The sequence below is a fragment of the Thermobia domestica genome, chromosome 8 (assembly GCF_964235325.1).
Source record: "Thermobia domestica chromosome 8, izTheDome1.hap1.1, whole genome shotgun sequence".
In the NCBI taxonomy this organism is placed as follows: Eukaryota; Metazoa; Arthropoda; class Insecta; order Zygentoma; family Lepismatidae; genus Thermobia; species Thermobia domestica.
The window spans coordinates 11,854,344-11,878,366 of record NC_137461.1 but is presented as its reverse complement, the minus strand read 5'-3'; the positions used below and the strand labels follow the sequence as shown (position 1 = coordinate 11,878,366).

The following is a 24,023-nucleotide window of genomic DNA, read 5'->3' as shown; positions in this document are numbered from 1 at the left end:
AAAACATTGCGATGTTATTTTATGTTTGGTTGTGTTTTGAGAAGTTGTGTTGGTTTTGTTAATGTAGGTTAGTTTACGGTAAATTTACTTAGGTTAGGTTACCGAAATTTGTTTATACGCTATAGAACTGTAATAATTTAGTAATATTTTTGTGGCAAGAAAGGTTGCAAAATTGGAAAATGAATGCACTATTGCAACGATCTATTGCAATACGCTCTAATATTACCTGCTCTTTATTTTGCTCTTAACAATAATAAAATACACCAATAAAATAGTTGAGATAAGTATATTAACGTAAATACCCAACAGGGGTACAAATGTACCCGAGTGTACTTTGAGCCACACACGTAAGCAGATCATCTTACAACATAATTGTTATTCAGGAAATAAATTTGCTGACACTCCGGCCCACGACGTAAAGAATGCTAGTCAACCTGGTGTGTCTGTTACATAAGATATACAGTAAGACATACACTATGGTACATATTTAACCCCGCTGGGTACCCGAATGTTAACCAATTGTTATTTATTCAAATTGTGACATTTTGTTCATACCATTGGTCACTGAATTACCTGGGACGTGCATTACCTGGCATATTTACGATCAGTTACTTTATGTTGTGAGGATATAAAACATATTGACGTTTAAGAAATGTTAGAATCGTTACTCTCCTATACTGCATAATTAAATGTAGTAATGAATGTCTCTGTTCAACAGCAAGATTAGATATATGCGTGAATTTAGACTAGTCCTATTAGAAAGAAATTAGTAGAATTTAACGAAACGTTTTGATAATATTATGCCCGAAGTACTATAATGTTATGGCGTTTAGTGGTGGTAACACAACATAACACTGCACAAAATAGGATTCAGTTTCAATTTTAATTTTTAAAGTCTGAGATAAGGTTTGTATTTATACACCACTTCATATAGTGCATAGTTCCGTTTTCAACAATAAGTAATTTAACTAGAATAGAAAAGAAAAGAATAGTAAAGGATTTACTATAACAAATACATCTAAAAACATTTAAACAAGAAGAATTAAAAATGCAAATGGAAAATGATATAATAAAGACAGTGGGTTAGATGTAATACACACCATACAAAAATTATTATTCATATTGTTTGTTGTGCTGGAAAATCAGACTATTATTGAGTTGATTTTTCAAAATATGGCAATCGAGATTGGCATTTGAATACGGCTCTATACGTCAATTCAAAATTTCAAGCACATTACAGTGAACAAATTTGAGATATTATTAGTTGTATGGTTCGAAAGAGAAAGTAGTGACATATTTGCTTTTCTTGTCTTTCATTCTTAAGATGATGATTATATTGATATAGTGATATTAGGTACTCTAATTTATATATTTATTAATACATTAAATAAAGTTCTTACTTAGTAATGCTCATATCCCACCTTGAATATCATATGCATTATCTTTCCATAGTAGTGTGTGAAATTATCTAAATGTTTTACGTTAAATATATTAACGGAACTATACAGTTTGAGTTGATTGTTTTTTACTCCACAGTTGTATACTAGTAAGTAGTAAGTTTGTCAGCATATATAGTCAAAGTTACATTTCCAGTGTGTATATGATTATCAAAATGTATTCTTATTGTCTTGAGTTTATCAAAAACAACTTTTATTTCGTTATTCACCGATATCATGAAAATATGTTTTTGCTCCAACTATCTTGGAGGAAAGTAGGATAAGATTTATTCGCGTTGAATTCAAGGCTGTTTTGTTCTAATCACATCTGAATGTTCTACAGGTAATAATTTAATTTTTAGTTGATCTTTCACGAATATTTGACGGATTTGCTGAATCATAAACTTGCAAATCATGCACATATAGATTATATTTTACTTCATCTATAACTTTTGAAAGATTATGAGTATGCAATAAGTAAGAGAGATGAGCAAGTACTTCACCTTGGAGCATCCATTGTTGTAAATTATTCATTGAGTTCAATCTTTAAACATCATTACTCCATGTTCAAAATTTAATACATATAAATGTGTCCAAGTATTAGCGTTAAATCAAAAGTTAAATTCAGAAATTAGTTCAGCTAATAATACATCTGAAAGCCTTTTCAATATTCTAAACATATTATAATCTTTACTTCACTTTCTTCTAATGTATAACTTATGCCATCGGATAATTCGATACGAGTAGTTACAGTGCTATGGTTTTTCTGAAACCCGACCCAAAGCGTTCATCGTATTATTATATTTTTTTGTGGATAAATTTGTTACCTGGTCATGAATTTTTTCCATACTTTTTATATTATATTTCCAAGGCTAAAATATGAGATCAGTGAAGAGAAAGAAAGTTTAGTTATTGGGTTTAGAGAAGCAGGATTCAATTGCTCAGGAAATATGGTTGTACGATGTTTGTGTTACATGTTCTGTATCACCCTACAATGTGTTGTTGAGGATCGCCAGTTCCAATAGCTCAGACCAATACCTAGTTTATAAATCAATCATGAATTATTATAAATTACTTAAACAGTTGGATGTAGATGATAATGGAAACTGACCCCTCACACCCAACAGTCATACTCACAGGTTATACTTTAATTCTTAAATTAACCTCAACTATTTCTAATTAATGAAGTAACATATATATTAGATGGAAGGTAAAGGGGGAAGAGAAGGGGGAATTCAAGTACTAGGATTGGCAATAAGTACTTGCCTTAATTATTTTTTATTCTTCTTGATTTAGTTGTTCTAAATAATAAATTGGTTCTCCGAAATACTGTTCCTCTTCTTCGCTGGCAATTAAAAAAAACCTAATGTTGACAACTGGAGTTCGTATCCCGTCAAATCTGCCAAGGGCAATGAACTGGTCGATGGAATTACTCTATGATAATATCTTTAATGATCTACTCAACATCCTTAATAGACTGCTACTGCTGCGATGAATTCTGAAGTCCTGTAAGTTGGGGACAGCCTGGAGACATATTGTAATTGTTTGTTTTTCTGCTTCTGTCACACAATCCACATAAATCTCAGAACTACCAGATGTTTAGAAATGGCATTGACATTGTAGATCATTCAAGTAAAAGGCTCGTGCCACGGAAAACCAGTCTTAAGATTATTTGTTAATATTCCAATGCTCTAATGAATGTGAAGATTTGACAAGGGGGAATGTAAAATCAGAAACAAATGTCCTTCTAGGCAAAATTAATGAATCAAATCACATTGTAACAAATTAGAAATGGTTTTAATTGAACACAGTAATTTAAATAGTCAAACGGATTTGTACTTGAAACATTAATTTAGTTCTTTTACAGTATATCAGAGGTACTACCCACCACTGTAAGGTATAGAACGATATGTATCATATGTTGTGTCGATATACTATAATATTTTTATTGTGATAATTCAAATTTCATTGTAACTGATACTATTCGATTTTAATTTTCAGTTCGTCGACTCAACCAGATGCCAAAACAGGAAAACACTGTTTGATCATTTTAAAAGTACAATGTATCAAAGCAAAAATTGTTGTCTCTGGACCACCCGCAGGGTCCTAGGCGGGGTCCAACTTAAAATAATTAACATCAAACGATTTACCGTTGTTACTACCAAAACAAGAAAAGCGAAACCATCTAAAATGATAATCAAAAACAGAGTGTAATTTCATGACATATGCTTAGAATTTGAAACTAATTTATTTAAATTATTTTTTAAACTTTAGTATTTGAGGCAAATTGGTTATACTCCACAAGAGGACTGGCTTTTTGACTCTTTGAGTGGAAGAAACATGGTGCTATTTTATGCTCGTCTGATGGGATATCCATGCAAAACTCAAAAGTATGTAGCAGACACTTGGCTTAATATAATGGGTAAGTTCAATAGGAATATGTGATTACAAATTATCCCATTACAAGTGACGAGACTTCTAATGTAAAGGGTTGTAGAACATGTGTTCGTAATTATATACAGGGTGTAACAAAAAGGTACGGCAAAATTTTAGAGGTGGATTCTTTATGGGTGGACAAGTAAAAATGTTCATATGACCATATGTCCGGAAATTAAACGAAAGAGAGTTACGGCACTTGAGCCATCTGATGCTGTGAAATAGTTACATTGTGGTCGCTCCTTAATGCAACTCAATTTAAACCTAAGTAGCTCACCCCTTTATTAAGATAGGAATATAATTTTTATATAGATGTATTCCTGTGGAATGGAGCTTTCCGCCGAAATGTATTTCATGTATGTGGGGTAAAACGGCGGATGGGGAAGGAAAAGTACCTGTTTCTTTATCTTTTGCTTTTCTATCAGGATTTTGGGGATGGCATTCCACTCCCCTTTGCGGTGCACTCATATAAATTGGTGTATGAAAGAATGAAGTAGTGCACTATATGCTAATACCCCTGTACTTGTTGCTTATGTGGAGAGGAGGGTGCAGGGCATAGTGGGACAAGTTTTTAGTCTCAGATTTTGACGTAAATTACACTTATTTTCAGGGCGGCCTCATATACGACTCCTTCTACGAACATGGAGGAAATTATATAAGTGTAACTTCATGGGAATTTGCGTTTCATAAGCTCTCCAACGGTGTACCAAGGATGACTCGGTAACGATTAGGGGTGTCTCCAGAGCCTCCTAGGATGAAAGTCTACAATTTTGTTCAAATTGCTACAAGCACGAATAGAAAATGTTGGGCATTAGCAGAGTCAAAAATGCAAGTTGACGTCATTAAGCCACACCCTTAATGGTACCATATAGTGGACTACTTTATTGCTTCACTAACAAATTGTATGAGTGTACACCAATTTGAAAGGAATGGTAAGCCCAAAATCCTGATGCAAAAAGCAAAAACAAAACACGTTTTTACGCTCCCCCATGCAGCATGGTACAATTTACATACACGAACTATATATCACCCGAAAGCATCATCCTTCAGAAATACATTAATACCAAAACTACCCTTCTAGCTTAATTAGGGGCTGAGCTATTGAGGTCAAATTGCGTCACATTAATGAGCGACCAAAATATGAGTATTTCACAGCATCAGACGGCTCAAATGCCCTAACTTCGTAACGATGCATTTCGTGACATATGCTCATATAAACTTTTTTGTTTATTTACCCATAATATATCCACACCTAAAGTTTTGGCGATATTTTTTGTTACACCCTGTATATTCAATACTTACATTACATATCTAGGTGGTAACACAGATTTATTGGTTGTTATAGAAGAATTTGTGGTAATCGCCATGCACTTTGGTTACTCAGAGACAGAACCTCAGAACGAATCCTAACCTAGGGTTATTTAGCCTCCTGCTGTTAGAAAATAATACTAGTGCACCATTGGATTGAAGATTATAATCTTTATTGGAGAAGATACATTAATAGAATTACCGAATTATAATTGAAAAGAAACAGAAAAGAGCATTTGATTATTTCTTTAACACAAACAAAGAAGTAGAAAAATACAGTCTATACAACTATATAATTATTTTCTGTTTCACATGTAAAGCATCACGAGCAGTAGACAATGCTATGTGATATTTCGCGCTGTGTTGCCGGATCGCGGACTCTCGTATTCCTTCTCGTTCTTCCTTCAGCAGAGATTACGACACACAAATTGGAAACATTATTCACAATGCAAAATATATTATTCCAGTAAAATTTAGAATTTTTTACTGTGCATCCTAGACGTATATATATAAAAATAAATTACTTACCTATTATCTTGTTCCAGTGGAACTGCTAAAGGCTCGTATTCCCTACCACTCTCACTATCGTCTATGTCAGTTAATAGTTCGTCACTGTCTGTAAATTTGTAACTATAGGTTCCAAAAATTGTAAACACAAAAAACAATTCTTCGAGAATGACTTCGTAGCACTCTTTACTTTGTTTTAGAAAACTCCGCACTTGTACTCGGTTTGCTTAAAGGCATTGCCAACTATAATTTGGAGAATACACAAACTACAACGAAGGAAAGCAATCAAGACACTGCCGAATCTATTTATGGTAAGAAACAAGTTAAGTTCTTAAACACCAAGCTCTTTGTTTGATTTGCAGTTTCTATAACAAATAAAATAATCTTGTACTGGGTCGAGGTATCACAAAAACAATCCATCTGATTGCTAAGTAACTCCATATGGTCGAGTTTGTTTTGAGTTACGATAACTTATGACACCATTCAGACGCTTGGTGCTTTTGAATCCCTGATAGAGGGGAAAATAGGGAATAAGTGGTCACACATACGTAGCGGGTGAACGAAGTGAAACGAAGAATAATAAATAAAAATATACTGCTTTTCTCATGGTAAAATTCTAAAATTTAGGGGAATTTAAAATTAAAGAGCAATTATTTCTCTATTTACTTATTGAAGAAGTAATGCAGGCTTTTTCAACTAAATATTCCCAAAATGTATAGTTTTGGTGACATTAAATTTGACATTCTCACATTTGCCTCAGTGTATAAACTCTGAAGTGCCGCGGTGGTTCAGTGGTAGAGCGTTCATCTCTGCTGCTTAGGGTCCCTTGTTTACTCACAGCTCGCTCCAAGTGAGCTTTGTGTTGGACAAACACAGTTTGCGTGGATTTTCTTGGTGTTTTCCCGTTTCCCCACACTTTGTTCATGTCATTGATTTCTCATCATCACAGTCTGCTTTAGCCAAGGCGACATAAACATGGGACGTAAAATTTAAGGAGATTTTCTTTTGTACAAATATGTAAGTTATAAAGTCGTTGTGAGTGATATGATGCCAACGTTTTCGATTTGTAGAAAAATACGTTTTACTGAAATATTCTACTGAACCTATATGTGTGGTTACTTCATCAACATTTTCGTACGTAAGTGAGACACACGAAGAACAGATTCATCTTAATATTGTATTATGTTAGAAGAACTACAATGGAAATGAACTGAAAATATGTTTGCTAAATTTCCTGTTCTATCGTTAGAAATTCATCAATGGATTTTACAAGCATAAACAAACAAAAGAAATATTTAATGTTGAATTCTATAAAATTGAACATTAGTATAACATGTCTTGCTCCCTTAAATCAAGTAGGAAATTTTCCTTGTAAATCTTTTGTAATATATTGTAATTTATCCAATGAAAACACATGACGAAATATCTCATGTTTCAGCAAACAATAGAGCACCGCTTCAGGCGTTAACTATGTAATTTTTTGAAAGATAGAGTGAGATTTAAATTCGTTGTACGGTGTAGTTAAAAAAAATATATACTCTGTAGTATGTGTTTCAATTACAAGACATATTTCACCGATGATAACCGCTTCTGTTAAACTATTGTAAAAAATATATTACAAAACAAATGCTTAAAGAACATTTACATATATAAGCAACATCAATGTTTCTCTATTTGAATACAAATTAAAATCATTTATGTATTTTCCTTAGATATGAATAATATTGCTAAGAAGAAATGTAGTAACTACAGTGGTGGAAATAAAAGGAAACTAGTAACAATTATAGGTATGATGGGAAACAAGAAAGTATTTCTACTAGATGAACCAACCAGTGGTGTAGACCCAATGTCGAGTAAGAGAATATTGGAAGTTATTCGAAAGAAGAAGGAAGCAGGGAAGTCGGTAGTTCTTTGCTCTCACAGGTAATTAATAATATTCACTTCGTTCCGTGAACTTATGATATGCGCATCAAAAATACATGCCAATTCGTCTCCATTTCAAACAAAAAGAAACAATACAAGGAGCTTATCTTGTGTATTACGTAATAACTTTACTCTTTATTGATGTGCATCTGTCATCACATCATTCGTTGAGAGTAGTATAAGTCTCACTCATTTTGGGAGTGTTTCATATGCTTGAAAACAGTACTCCCCAGGGATAATATACTGGCAAAATGGCGTCAACCAGAACTCACTTAGGGCTAAATATATTAAGTAGGGTGGATGCGAGATACGTTTAATACTGTTTAGATCTAGAAATTAAGTCATAACATTAGCACGGTGTCCAGTGAGTTATTTATATGAAGGATAAAATTGTCATTTACAGATTGTAGTCCTTTCTCAGTCAATTCCCACTCCCAAAAAACATCAAAAAAATTTTTGAGAAGTTTGTAACATAATTATTGGAAAAGGGTGGAACAATAGCACTGCTGCTTGGAAATTGCAGAATACAGCGTACAAGAACTTTCTCAATCGATGCCACTGGAGAAAATTTTCTTAAGAATTGAGTCACTGTGTTTCCACTGCATGGAGTGCCTTATTTTCTGAGTTGAAGAATTTAATCTGTGATTCATCCATTGTTCAAAACTTTCATCAATTGCGTCCGTCTCTTCTGAAACGTTTCATACTTCAGCACTTTATTCAATGTTTGCCTATATTGGGTGGTTATTAAGCATTCTTTGAATCCAATGAGAATAGTTTCTCAGGGCCAGTTCGTTTATTTCATATCGTAAGCCCACTGTATCACGGTCTTCTACGTGATGTTGTGCCACCGTCCGTGATGGAAAGTTCAACGCTGTCATTATGATCGTCCTTTGGTGTTGTTTATGGACCTCCAAACTTTTGTTATCTTCCTCCTCCTTTCAACTCACGCACCGACTTCTTAACAGTGCTTTGTGCAGATCGCTATCATTACAAACACTCCACAATTGGTAATGCTTATCGGCTACACAACGTCCTGCTGCGGTGAGGAATAATACAATTGCCAGTTGCTCTTCAACTTAAAATCCATGTTACCAGGCTGTACCATAAATACGTCATACTCATTCACGCACTATCATTCACACCCCATCAAGTAAACCAAATTTGCACTGCTTAGAGACGAAAATTGGTCTCTGACTCCGCAGTTGTTTACTTCAAATGAAAAGAAATATGGAATTTAGAAATGCCAAGTACTTTTGATGCACACTTCATTATAACGTACAGAATGCTAATTTATGTACTTAATGCTGATGTAGAAATTACTTAAACCCTTATCCTTTAGTAGTAATTATGTGATATATATTATCATATATAATACTATAATGAATGATACCAATAATATTTTACTTTTGCTTGTGCAGTTATGGATTTTAAGAATATGTTGTTATGTTGTGCTTATCTTTTAAAGTTACTTAATGCAATATTGAAGAAAATATTCATTGTTTTTCACTCTTACGAACTTTAGTCTCAGCCTCTGAGAGAAAGTTTGTAATCTTCATTAAAAAATCCATAGCACTTTCAATACGTGATCGTGATTCTTTTGCAATCCAAGCGTGGGAAATGTGAGAAAAGCACATTAAGTGCATGCACCATATTTATAAAATATATATTTTTAATGAAATTTATTAGCGCGAAACATTCTTTTGCCGTTACGTGAATAGATAAGAGTTACTTCGTCATGTATTGATTTTAAACCTAACACTTGCAAAGAAACAACACAATTTATAAGCCATCCAGAGCACAAAGAACTTACGTAGAATCTACAAAGTTATGATAAAAATGGTATATAAAGCTTGATCTTTCTCTTCAAAACCATAGAAAATTGAAAATTATTTTTGTTTTAGATTTAAAGAGTCACTTTAATATCAGTACATCGCTGTTGTAAGGATCCCTATATAACATGAGCACATGTTTATGAACGAACGTGTTAACGTGTACAAAGAAGAAGACAATACACTGAACAGGAACACAAGAAGTGAACCTAAAGTAGACGAGGCACCAGAAGAGGGCGTATAAAAGAGGAACCACAGAGAAACGAGGCATCAGTTGACCACTGGTCGGCTACCCACAACAGCCCTGGAAGTCGCACTGCTAAGGAGCTCAACCTATCCTAATATCCCTGGAGGTTGGTCTGAAGAGAAGGGGATTCCTTAACACAAACCATACCTCACGAGGCTGCTATGAACCGAAGATGTTTCCTAGGAACGTAACCTGAAGTCGCTACATGACACGGAGATGGCACCTCAGCGAAGGTGTTACCGTATGAAACGTATTTCCTTCAATTTTGGTTTTAAAGGATATTTTGGTATAGTTACGTTGTAGAACACGAAGACTATTTTGTATATTTTTATAAATAAATAGATAAAGGACTAAATTCTCTGTCCAGTTTTGACTCTACCTACACAAGATATTACATTATATTCAACACAGAAAAAACATGAGATAAAGACGTTACGTAAATATGAATATGACCAGACTGTCCAAAAGTTGACCTAAATCTTGTGCGCAGCGAGCTCGCAATATTTGTAAATGTGATTAAACGTTACAAATATTAAGACCTCTCCGCTCAAGGAATAACACCTGGCTAATTAGTTATATTAAATAACTAACTAACCAGCTCTGTGTGTTAAAATATCAGAAGATTTAATGCTACGGTTTCAGGAACTTCCCATTTCCTTCTGTTCTTAACACGTTGGCCGCCATTTGCATAATTCTGATGCACAAATAGTATGGTGCTAAATACCGCGAAATATGGCTTGGCGGTTAATCAACTGGGTGAAGTTCATCTTTTGCATTCGTCTCTTTTCTATGCGTATATTTATATTGTCTCCTCATTTGCACCAAGTTTTCCTAAATGACGTCTTTCCATTCTGACTACTGATCAATTTTTACAATATCAGGCAAATCGTATAAATTATGCAATTTTTCGTTATGTGTTACTATCATTGCCCGTCTCTGTCATTCTTAGGTTTAACTAGTCGCATTAGGATTTCATTTTTAAATACTTTTAGTCTGCATTATTTCTTCAAAGCAAGCTATCATATTTTCAAAAGTAAACTACCATAGACGTATCTTTTCAAATATGTTAAGTTTAAAATTATTCAGTAGAATTTTTGAAACCAAAATATGTTGAATTGAACAATAAGACTAATTCCGCGCTTTCAGTCAGGACTACTTTCTTATAGAATGTAGTTTTGGACTGCTGTTATTGATTGCAGATATTTAAAAGTATCTACTATGTCGAAAATATTTTAGATAATTTGACATGTCTATCATTGGCAGTATTATGGCCACTGGATAACTTCTATATAGTTAGTTTTCTCTCCATTACCTTTTAAAACATATCTCTGCCCATGTGTAATAAAACTTACATATTTACAGTATTTCTACTGTTTTCGTATTATCTGTTACACTTACGTTTTCAACATAAGGGATAACCTTTGAGTATGACTGAGCTAAGGACTGTATTTAGTATCTTTGACCTTCCTTATAGCATAATCTAGAACAACATTCTGTAATAATACAGAAAACGCATGTTCTTTTTCTGGTCATTCTTGACGTAAAAGCCCGTAGACAAACATTATCAAATTTTGACTTTACTTTTTGATTCATTCAAGTATCCTAACTAATTAAACCATATGTTTTATTCAATTTTCCAAATTCCGTAAGAGTTGCTTAACGTCTCCCTCCTAAAAGAGTCGTAGGACTTCCAAAGTCAAAAAGTAAATTCAAAGTAAAAAAATACCATAACATTGTTCCAGTATAATTTGCTATGTTTATGGCAGTTTGAATAAGGGATACGTAATATTAAGATCCCATTTCTTTTAGAATAATTTGTTTTTGGGAAATATTCGATTGATGGTTTATCAATTTGACCTAAAACCACACTGATGATTCCTAATTATTTTACCTGCGTATGGGCCCAGTGTTGCTAAAATAATATGTGACAATATTTTATAGGAAATATCTCGATAAATGTTGGAGTTAGTTTTGCCGCCTGTATTTTTAATTAGAGTAATATTTTAAAGTTTGAACGTTTTTGTGCCTACGAGGAGTATACAAGTAACAAACGTTTATCCTTCCCAGTAAAAATTAACTCAGCTCTAATTACGTCTGGATCTGAACGTGTGTGTATCTTTAATTTCTATATAGCCATTTCTATTGCTATTCTCTTAGTTTCTGAGATGTACAGTCACTTGTATATATTTCACTTCTCCCAGCACATTTTTGGCTACATGTAAAAAAAGTGTCAAAGTATCTACATTTTCTGAAAATGCTGCTTCTATCTGTGAGGATTTTGCAGCCTGCTTTTTCCAAAATATACTAGAAACGTACATAAAATATCATAAATTCCGTGCATCCTTGTATATGTGTGTTAAATATTTTTTATTTTATATTCAAGATCAGTAATTTTAACTTTTAAAAATCACACTATTTTCTTCTACAATCGTTTGAAGTTTCCTACTTGGTGTGAACCAAGATTTATCAATTTGCAACATTTAGATTTTGTACCTAATCCAGTATTTCACGTTTTCCATTCTCAGTTAGTTTAGTGAATATTTGTTGGACAGATGTATATTTCCTACATATTTTTCACCATTCCAAGATTCTATATTACATACATTTTAATGCTATTCATAAATTCGACTCATTTTTTTAAATGCATAAATATACACATATAACGAACTTGCTAACATCGGAGATTCTACTCAATATTTAAAACAAGTATTGACATTTTCATTAACCTTAATTTTATTTTATTAAATTGAACATTTCCGATTTCAGATGATGAAGTTTTTTTTCTCTAGCATAATACCATATAGTTGCGATACTGAGAGGTAGCGAGCAGCGTTAAAGTCAGCTGTCCTAAATAACCAAACATCAATTGTCATCTACTGTCTTATAGAATCTACTAGCACGTTGTCAATTTGATATTATATTCTTCGTTCCGTTAGTATTGAATTATATTTATAACAAAATGTATACTGTTCAAAATTTTGGCATTCAAGATAAGTTTGGGATTCTCTAATAGAAATTTCAACGATATCACGGGCATAGATAATATATTCCTTTTACTCCTTCGTAAGATATTTCGTTTATATTGGTATCCTTATCTTTAGATGCGACATGTAAATTTAGAAGAGAAATATCGCGTTAGCACTCATGAAGATTAATAAAATATACTTATTATTAACAACTTCAACCTGTTTAGTTGCTAATATTATTCGTTCATGAAATTCAGTTTCTCTCAGAACAGCAGATTTCGGATTAACGAAACTTCTAGATATAAGAGTTAGCTGTTAATATAGTGAATAAGGAAACGAACACGCAAGCAAATAGCCACCAGGTTAAGTTTTTTTCCATCAGGGTAACAACCTCAATGTGTATAAACGGAAACTCTTAAAGAAAAGTTGACATTAATTTCTAACACTTTTAAGGAATATGTCGTGGAGCATAATTTCAAATCTACTGTTGGACCTGAATTATTCCACTTATATTTAGGGGCTAAATTCATGACTGACTGAATTTGCATGTAAGATTAGGGAGAAAATCGAGGAGCGTTTTTTTCAAAACTCAATAGTGCACAAAACATTATTGTTTACAGTTATTGCATTTCGATTGTTATTGTACCTTTATCGAGTACAGACAAAACGCTCGTGATTTAATATTATATACACACAGCATATTTTGAGATTGGCCAACTCCGATTTCACAGCTCGAATTGTAGCATAAAAAGCATATCTATCCCATATATACCTCGGTTGCTCAAAATTTCCTCTATCTAGTTTTAAAAAGCCTTTCATTAATTAAAGACAGTATACATATACATGTTCGTTAGTGATGCGAATTAATATTAACTGTAAGTTAACTGTAAGACAAAGAAAACGAGTGGCGAAAAAAACTCTTAATTCATCGTTCGCTCATATTATACCATATAAATGTATAAATGTATTGATAACAAGTTTCTAATAAAAATGCTTGACGTAATATACGACATTGATCTTTCAACGAAAATTAAATTTTGGAAATCATTTGTTTTTAAATTAAACTTTCTGATTTTATAATCTCCATTTTATAATTGATTTATTTTGATTTTAGCCAGTAGGGATAATTGCATTGCAAAAAATATATGCAATAAATCTTAAGCTACGTTTGGTCAATATTGTAATAGTCGCTGTTGTTTTTATGAAAAGGAGCGTAATAAGCATATCCTCACAACTATAATTTACATGCAGATTTTACAACCTGATTCCTAAGAATTGAAAACCCCAAACAGACATATTTCTGCAAGCTCAAAACAGGTAGCAACCATCTTTGAAAAGAAGATGGATAATTTTTACGAATGGTACTTGCAATACGCGTTTTATATATTAGCTGACCAAATGGCATATAAATGCCTATCGAATTAAGTGGTTTACCACTACAGCGCTCAGAGTTGTCAAATTGATCACGCGTGATTTTAAGTTTTCCATGATTTAATTTCTATACGAGTTATGACTTTTTGTTTTCGTGACTTTATTCATTTATGGAGCTATATATATTTTTTATTTTTTAAATCTTGTGTTCAAATATCGTAGCTTTAATGGACACCTATACTTACAACACCCACATTGGAAAATATGCCACAAGTGAAATAGCCATTAATATCGTGTAGTACCCAGGCCATTACTTTGTCCCCTAGAGTACTAGTTTTCTGTTTTAATAACAAATAAAATATCGAATTCTGTCAACATCCGCTTTTGTTAGTTTTCCGATTGAATAAACTTTTGTAAAGTGAAACATGATTGTTTATTTAATCTGTTCTAACAGCACTTAATTATCTTATAACTGCAAATAATATTTTGTAAAAATATTATGCAAGCATTGCGTTGCAATCTTAAGCTATCTAGCAATGGTGAGTACAAGCGTATTGTCACTTCAGAACAATCGCTTCACGGACATGGTTCGAAGACGCAATTTTCCGAAAGGGCCAAATTTAAATGAAATAGCATGAAACAAAACGAATCAGATTAATGACTTATAAATTTTTGGAATTCATCAACGAGAAAATAAAATACTAGTCACGTACCTCTTTCATAAATAATTTATAGAATTATAACTGAGAATAAGTCACAGAAAACAAAACATTCACTTTTTGTCACTGCGACTGAAGAGGAGTTTCCTACAAAAGATGCTCGATAATGTTTCACCTTTTAACAATACACTCTATCCAAACCCACCTGCGTTCTCGAATCAGCTCAAGCTTTAACGAATAACAAGGGCTATGTAAAACTATCACAAGTGCATTATGTTTAGTAGTTTTATTTTTTACAAGTGACGTATCTTCCACTCACTCCAAATGTATAGTTTTATGTTTTTGCCTGCAGTTTCTTGTTTATAAGCCATTTTTATTTCTTATGAGAAAATGTCGGCAACCCAAATATTTAATATATAACGAATTTAGAAATTTTGTTACTGAATTCTCTATGATTATGAGTCTTTCTATCTGTCTGTTATTTCCGATTTTTTCCAATTTGGACGCATCCATTCGATAGAGCATCAAAAACTATCTGACAAAGTGGTGAAATATTTCGCGTTACTCTTGCCGGCCCCGAACGTTTGCCCACAAAGTGCCCGATTTCCGGAGATTTAGGAGAAATATCTCAGAAACCATTACTTATAAGGAGATGATATTGGTGATTATAAATACTTAAGAGGATGGTGAATATTTTTGTACCAAATAGTAGCTGGTGGCCACTCTTCAACTGGCCACTAGTTTGGCCAATGGAATTTTGGTAAGTGGACACTAATTGGTATCGGTACCACATTTTTTGCAATTCTCTTAGTTATTGATTAACACGAATATCAGCTCTCTGTTGCTTAAAATTCCTGAGTTATTGGCGAAAAATACTTCCGATTTCGGGAAATTTAAAAAGCCATATCACGGGAACCGCAGGTCATAGAGAGGTCATATTTTGCGAATTTTGCAAAAGAAACAGAAGTTGCGGATAAAATGATTCACTTTTACACGAAACAAACAGTCACGGTTATCCTTCACTCCATCTCTCCATTATTTTTGAGTTCCTTCTGGCAATGGCATTACCCTTGGAGCATTCTGAATTGGTTTACTTATGCAGGTTTTTGCTTATCTTAAAAAGCAAGAAATTTAATTGAAATTATAATAATTCTAAAGATGACTACGAAAAATGCCTCAATATATGTCTAAATGACTATATAAAGTCACAGATGTACTGGAGTATTTTTTAAAGAAATCTTTATTCGCAAGATATGAATGATACTTCCAAGGTACACGACAGATTCAGAAAGAATATAAAGAAAGACAATTATCTCTATAAATAAGAGTAAAAGGGATATTATATATATATATATATATATATATATATATATATATATATATATATATATATATATATATATAATCTTGCTTAGGAAGATCAGAAGATTATAAAATTTAAAAAAATGAAAGTAGAAAATATAAAATATTAATAGTTTCCAAGAAGAAAATTAATACGTTAGGTGTATTGTTTGTAGTTAATGAAAAAATAACAACGAATATTTGTTTTTATTGATCATAATATGTCTTAACATTTTGTTAGTGCTTCATTTTAGTTTGTGCTCGTGATATATTGTATTCAAATATATAAAGTTTAACTTATACGAATATATAGTAAGAAAGAATCATTTTTCTATACTAGAAAGAAGAACACTTAACTGTTATGGAGATGGTGGAGACCGGTTATTTTTACTGCTTCATTACCCATATATTCTAGTTTTTGCATTATTCTGGGTGAAAGATTATTATATTATTAAAATACAGACAAAGGTTGGAAAATAACACGAAATCTTCCTTGTTAACCCTAATAGTGTTCCACACAATAACAGAAACGCACTCGAGACCATACAAGCAAATGCGATTAACAAGTTTAATCTGATTTCGTATGACAATACAAGAATATTTCCGTTTGCAGTTGGAATATATATGATAGTTTTAAATAATAAAATGATGAGAAGGTATCGTGACCTGCAGGATGAATAACGATATTGATCACAGATTTTGGACATAACAATTAAACTTAGATTCTGCGAAAGTGACAAACATGATTTATTAGATATCATTGACACTACATTCTCATCATAATGCCAATGTTTAAGTTAGGTCGCAATTTGTATTTTGTCTTAGAGTAACTAAGAGTTCAGTTACGTTTCACATAAACTGATTTCGATTTTATGATTACTTCTTTCTTTATTTATGTTTTTAATCAATAAAACTGGATATAGTGTCCTTTAACTATGTTCCAAAAGTCACCTTATATGCCGCCAATTTAAGCACCCTGCAATTTAATTATCCATGTGGCAATCCATTAAACTGAGAAGCTATTGGCCAAGGACCTTCAACAAAATGCACGTGTTGATCTCAAGACAACATAGTTGAGGATAAAAATTACAACGACGAATATGTAGAATCACAGCACAGGATTTTCGAGTTTTGAAATCCGTAGCTTTACAATATTAGTAAATGTTTATGTTTTTACGTTGTCTGATACCTGAGAGATTGTGCCACCACTAAGTAGAGCGTCAGATTTGATTCAGATTACCATTGCTGAAACGCCAGTTTTCTTATGTATCCACCCTGGATTTCTATTCGAGCCATCTGACCAACGATTCCTGCAGAGTATGCACCACAGCCACCAAGAACGTCAGACAAGTACTGTGTAGGTTATATCTAACCTAAACATATCCTTATTTTCTTACACCTTTTTCACCCCATAACTTCAAAATCTGCTTCCAATTTAAACATGTTCTGTTTCATTTACAAATCACACAACGTTTGGAATGTATTAGTTCTGCTCTACCTACTTAAGTATTTAAAAATCATTAGACTGATGTTACATCTAAATTCCAAACATCTAAAGTTCATTTTGGTTAATTTCAGCTCCTGGCGAGAAAGAACTCTACAATTATATTGTAGTGTATATGTATACACACAAATACGTCAAATCTACATACAGTATATACAAACGTTTAAACAGTGGAGTGGCAAATGATTTACGTTAAATATATATTATAATGTTTAGTATTTGGACACTTTTGACAATTAGGAAATGCTCGTTGCTAAATTCCGATTTAGCACAAAATAAATTTCCTGGTTACTGAAATAGTACTTTCCCTTCTCATACATCTATATATATCTACCTATATATATTGCGTGTATTGCTAATTAGTCATTACTTACCATTTCATCTACATCGGATGGGCGTATGTTAATTTCATATTTTGAAAAATATTAATACTATTGGACGACATTGTATAATAACATGACTAGAAGATTTTAATCAACATTTTAAGATAAAGATGATAATTAGAAGTACGCCGTTCTGGATTATATTGTGCACAGATAACAAAGATGAACAAATGTTCTTATCACTTATACTCACTTGGCATTACACCTAAAACTTCTTGAAATATAACAGTTTTTAAACGTTATAATTTGTTTTGTGTTAATATTTTTCACATTATTAGGCATAAATGGTATTGAAGGAACAAATTATGAAACGATTCTCGATCTTATTTCACTCCAAATGTAACAAATATAAAAATGATTTAAAAGTGTAACAATTAATTAATCATCAGATATCATTTCTAAACAAACATTTTAGGTTCAGACTAATTATTCAAATATATTGTTTTTTGTCATTTTAGTATGGATGAGTGCGAGAAACTCTGTAATAGACTGGCTATTATGACAAAAGGAAAGTTTAGATGTTTAGGACCGATTGCTAATTTAAAAAACAGATACAGTCAAGGATTCGTAATTACAATTAATTGTGATAGCAGCATTCCAGCAGAAGAGATCAACGAAATTAGTAAAATAATGAATGAAGAGTTACCTCCATGTTCCTTACAGGACGCACATATGGTGAGTACTACCAAACATATTTATTTCAAACATATAACAGATTGATTATCTCAATACCAGTGCTCTCAAAATAAATTTTATATCTGTGTTATTTAAAAGAAATATGTTCCATCGAGTTTAGCATTTTGAATAAAAAAATCTTTAACCGCCACACGTACAGAAATAACATTAGGGAAAGATTTAATAAAACTCAATTATTTATAAATATTATACATACAGAAAGTAATAGATGCATATAATTTGCCTATTGCAAATGATTTAAAAGGATTGCTAAGGTCTACGCTTATATTGGATGATGATGATTTTGAGTTTGATATCCCGTTCAGCAGAGAGGCTACATGAGATGTGGACCTACTGAGTAACATGGAATCCGATTCACATGAGCTCCCGCTGGGAATTCAACTCGCGTCTCCCACGCTAAAGACGAGTACACTAACCGTTTTGTCACGAAGGAGCTCTTACGCTTATATGGGATATGCACATTAGTCATACATGAATAACAAAATTCAACATTGTAAACGTCACGAATTTCAATCTACTGTAAAACTGAAAGCATATTCAACTTTATTCCGAAGATAGAATCCTTATTCCTATGACACGTGTGTTGTGATTGTGTTAACATTGTGCAACAACGTAAACATTTGAAAATGGTCATATATGTTTTATTTAATACAAACTACACTACATTAATGCTAGTTCATAATTTTATTAGTTATAGTTCTTACAAGAAGAATATTATGATTTTTTGTGGAGCGTCTACTTCTTAGATCAACAGTCTTATCGCAGGCAGTTAATTTCCATTTTTTTCTGTATTCTCTTTGAATCGTTTCAAGAAATTTACTGATCATACGAATTTCAGTTGGTTGAAATGACGAACCATGTATTTCGTGATGGGTAACTTTCTCAACAATTACATCTTTCATATTTATGCTGAACATCCATATTTCTGCTAGTGGAAGTTTTATTTTAAACTATTTCTTGTATCTTTCCAATGTGAATGGTTATAATGATGTCGCCACCATTATTGGTAACGTTCTTTTCTAAATTTTGTTTTAAAAAATTACGCTATTCAAAAACGTTAAACTGGTTCCGAATTATTTGAAAATAAGCACATGAGTTACTATCGACTATTTCGATGTCACTGTAATCAGATTCAGTACGAATAAATACACTATGTTCTGTTTTTTTTTTAAATTTTCAACCAGATAATTGCTAACTATTTTGTGAAACTTATCTTCCTTATTTTTGTTATATTCATAATAATCAATTTCACTGTTTCTACTTAAACTGTAATATATTAATCACAAACTTAGTATTTGCTGAACAAAACAATATATTCAGATTGAGAACTGCATACGTGTAACAATTTCGCAAACCAACACACATATATAGATTTTAATGTAAATAAGATGTTTCTCTCATTGATTAGTTTGTATGTGTTTAATTAAATACATAGTGAAGCTACTATTTAGAATGTTAGAATGTTGGAAGTTCCTTTGCTGCCAGATGTTTGCAGATTAGATATATCATGTGCCGGCGAAGCACAACTACCCTGCATATACTGTATGCCCCCCTGTCGGAAACGTGTCCAATACTTGTCCTAAAATTTAGATATATATACACAACTAACATAAAACGAAGATGTCCTTCCCATTTCTAAAGAGGGAAAAGGGGCCAGTTGAATATTCCAAATTCAAAGCCTTAAATCTTATTGTGTATTCGAACTCTATAACCGAAAATGTGCATTGTCTATTTGAAGTACTTTTCCGTTATCTCCGTAGCTGGTTCTGCAATCTCAAAACAAAAGTTAACATCATGGTATGCCACCGTGATAATAATCTAAATATGTCGAGAAATACACTTGCAATTAAAAGAAACATAAAATATGTGTTCAATGTTTGTAGGAAGTCTAACGAACACAAACATTTTCATTTATACTTCAATACAACCGTAGTAAACTTTTACAATGGAAAAAGATAAGTTATCACTTTGTATCAAGAAACATGTTTTGTAGAAGTATAAAAGTGAGTCAGACGAATATGTTAGTTAAATATCACTTGACATGAATATACGTGGTAGTAAAATTATTATATCACACCAATACGTAAAAGCGGAAACTGAAACGAACATCTGTCGCAGGAAAAACAGTTTTACAAAAGGAAATTAAAAAACAATGAATCTTAACTGATGCACAGGAGTATTGTAAATTATCTTAAATCAGAGAAACATAGAAAAGTTTTGTGTTTCTAAATGCGTGAATGTTATATTCCAATAGGTTCAGACATGCTTAATATGAGTGTCCTTTGTAATTCGATACACATGACTATAAAGTCTATTTCTTGTCACACTCTCCCGAACATCCCAGAGTCAGTATATCGTGTTGCTTCTTGAATAGATTTTCAACGTTTATGTAAATTGTTTGCGAATGAATGCATATGCATTTGGTTTCTATTATAACCAACATTCTTGAGGCAATTACGGTCTCTTTTACGTGTAATTCGAGAATACAAAATCTAGTTATGTCTTTGGTGATATCTGCGAAATTTTGTGTAATTATTTCATTCGGATTTGGTAGCCAGCGCAATTTTGCATGTTTTCTCTTCTCTGCTAGTTTTTTGCATTCCTGGGTGAACCATGGTTTGTTCCTACGCATTTCCGCGTGTCCTGTTTTCTTTTGCTGAAATTTTAATGGTATCTCTAATTTAAATCCATTTATTCTCAACACTAGTTCACTCCGAATCTTCTAAAGCCGACAATCTACTCGAAACTTCAATCTGGTATTTCTCTCTTACCTGGCTCTCTTCTAATTTATTTAAATTGAATCTCTCCGTTTTCGGACAATGAATATTACCTTTATTCAACGACAACCTCTCTCGTAGTATCGCTGCTACCAGGTAGTGGTCAGTGTCACAATCATCCCCTCTAAACGACCGGATATTAATTATGCTAGATTGCCTTATTCTATCTACTAAAACGTGATCAATTTGATTGTGTGTTTTCCCGTCTGGTGATGTCCAAATGTATTTATGAACGTCGCGATGTGGGAATTTTGTACTCTTCACGATAAGGTTTTCGGATGTTGCAAAGTTCCCGAGTCTAACACCGTTGTCATTACTTTCCTTATGCAGACTTCCATTCCCTATAATCGGTTTGAAAATATCCTCTCGTCCTACCTTCGCATTGCAATCCCCTAATAGAATTTACATATGGTATAGCGGCGGTTGGTCAAATATCCGTTTCACTTCTGCGTAAAAACTGTCTTTTATATCGTCATCCTTATCTTCAGTTGGGGCATGTAAATTTAAAACAATAATATCACACCACCGTCCCTTAAGAGTAACAAAAGAAAGTCTATCAGTAACAAATTCAACCATTTTAATTGCTGCTAATAGACTTTATGAACGAAAAACCCTGTTCCTAACTGGTAATTTTTATTTTGTTTCCCATAAATAACGTAAAATTTCCGGAATTCACAGACCCATTTCCTTCCCACCTAACTTCCTGAACTCCTACTACGTCCATCCTGTATTTCCCTAACTCTCTCGTTACGAATTTTAACGCGCCTGCCCTATAAAGACTCCCAATATTCAATGTTTCAAATCTCATGTCCATTTTCTTTTGCTGAGGTCGTGCCAAGTTATCAGTCCTTGTCCGAGCCTTTTGTGAATATTTCTGAACAAGTGCTTTTTTTTTTTTTACAAGATGAGTTTGCTAGCCCTACCCAAACCCCCAAGCTGGAGAACGACTCCTAGTCCTAGCGACTGCTTATTCAGTATATTCGCAGCTAACCTCTATATCTGGAGGCCTTCTCCTCGATCCGCAAGCCGAGGACGCACCATGCCGTGGCGACAGGAACCCACGTTAATGGCGAGGTGACCCTGCATGTTGTAATACCAAATTTGTTTCAAAAGAAAATGAAATAAGTAGCCAAAACACTGGAATATAGCAGCGTATCTGATGAATAGCCTTTAGTACTACCAAGGGGGTCCTCTGAGGCCCACAGAACTTTCTTTATTTATAAATAGGGAAACAAAACACTTAAAACTAAGCAAGTACGTTTTATGATGAATGGGGTCAAGCTTGACAATATCATTTTTTTAGATTTTTAATGGAATTAAAAATGTTACAAATATAACAAAAATAATTTGTGGCCCTCGGAGGCTCTTGTTGGTGTCCCTAGGTTTAATAACGTTCATTCCGTACCTACTGGAGGTTTCTCTCCAACTCGAGAAACAAAAACGTATGCATTGTCTCGATTTTAGCTCTGCTCATGTTGCCAAAACCTACGTCTCAAACTGTGAGTGTTTTGATTTGAGCTAGTGATTATTCTAGCCTAGATTTTTATCTTAATTTAATATTATTCTTCAAGCTCGTAAAAAGGATGTTAAAACTTAAAACGAATAACTATTGTCCCTTCAAGTACCCCAATCGAAAACCTGTATTTACTAAAATGCTTCTGTCTATGGTTTGTTAACATTCTCGTTGTCGTTCATTTGAGGGATTTTGGAGTTGTATATAAGAAACGTATTACTTTAAGACTTAATAATATATCTTGATTCCTATTTATAATATATTTTATTCACACTTTTCAACTCATACATTTTCTATTTTATAGGGCATACTGCAGTACCATGTGCAAAGCTCGAAATATTTTTGGCATGAATTATTCTCCAAAATGGAGGCTTTAAAAGATGACTTTGGATTTGAATATACCATAGAAGAGGCTACATTAGAACAAATGTTTTTGTATCTTGCCAGGAATTAATGTCTTAAAGAATTAAATGAGAAGAAAATGTTTTCGAAAATCGTAAGGATGAAGCAACGAAAGATCTAAAAGCAATAACGTTCTTTGGTTTTTCATATTTTTACTATTATACATTAATATTTAAATTAAAAGTGTAATTGCTTTCATGATAATTCATAAGTGTCCAAATCAAATAAATGTTTTGAAAAGGCTATAGCTTTAATTTCTTTTCCATGACCTTTGAATAAATTTAAACATTACATTACTCCTTTTTGCATATTTTGTTACAGGAGTATTCAGTGTTGTAAAATAGTTGGAAAGATAATTAATATTTAATATTCAAAATAGGAGGACAATCAAACACAGAAGATATCCCCATTAACACGAAAACGGTCGAGTGTTAATTTGTGATGTGATCGGTCGACAGGTAAGAGCGGCGCTTTCTGAAAATATAATCATTCCTATAGCTGTTTATGGCTTTATATGGATTTATTTGGAACACATTTCTATATGTTGACATTTTGTGATTTATTATTATTATTATTGAGCTGAGCGAAGCGAAGCTCTTATACTCGGGTTAGCCGTTTGGTTGTCAGCAAACTCCTCCTAGACCGTTTGGCCGATCTCAACCAAACTTAGGACGCTGATAGAGTATGTCGTGCTGAGTGACAACATAGGTCGAAATCAAAAATCC

General features: G+C 32.9%; 1 protein-coding gene across 1 annotated transcript in view; it reads left to right on the top strand.

The window, feature by feature from the left end:
* LOC145691551 (phospholipid-transporting ATPase ABCA3-like) overlaps nt 1-23,541 on the top strand; it is a 146,524-nt gene extending 122,983 nt beyond the window's left edge. The window contains exons 8-11 of the mRNA XM_081766958.1: nt 3,711-3,858; nt 7,400-7,610; nt 18,369-18,585; nt 23,201-23,541. Of these exons, the coding sequence (XP_081623084.1) occupies nt 3,711-3,858; nt 7,400-7,610; nt 18,369-18,585; nt 23,201-23,350 (726 nt within the window). The 3' untranslated portion in view covers nt 23,351-23,541. The remainder of the gene's footprint in view (nt 1-3,710; nt 3,859-7,399; nt 7,611-18,368; nt 18,586-23,200) is intronic.
* The last annotated feature ends 482 nt before the right edge of the window (nt 23,542-24,023 follow it).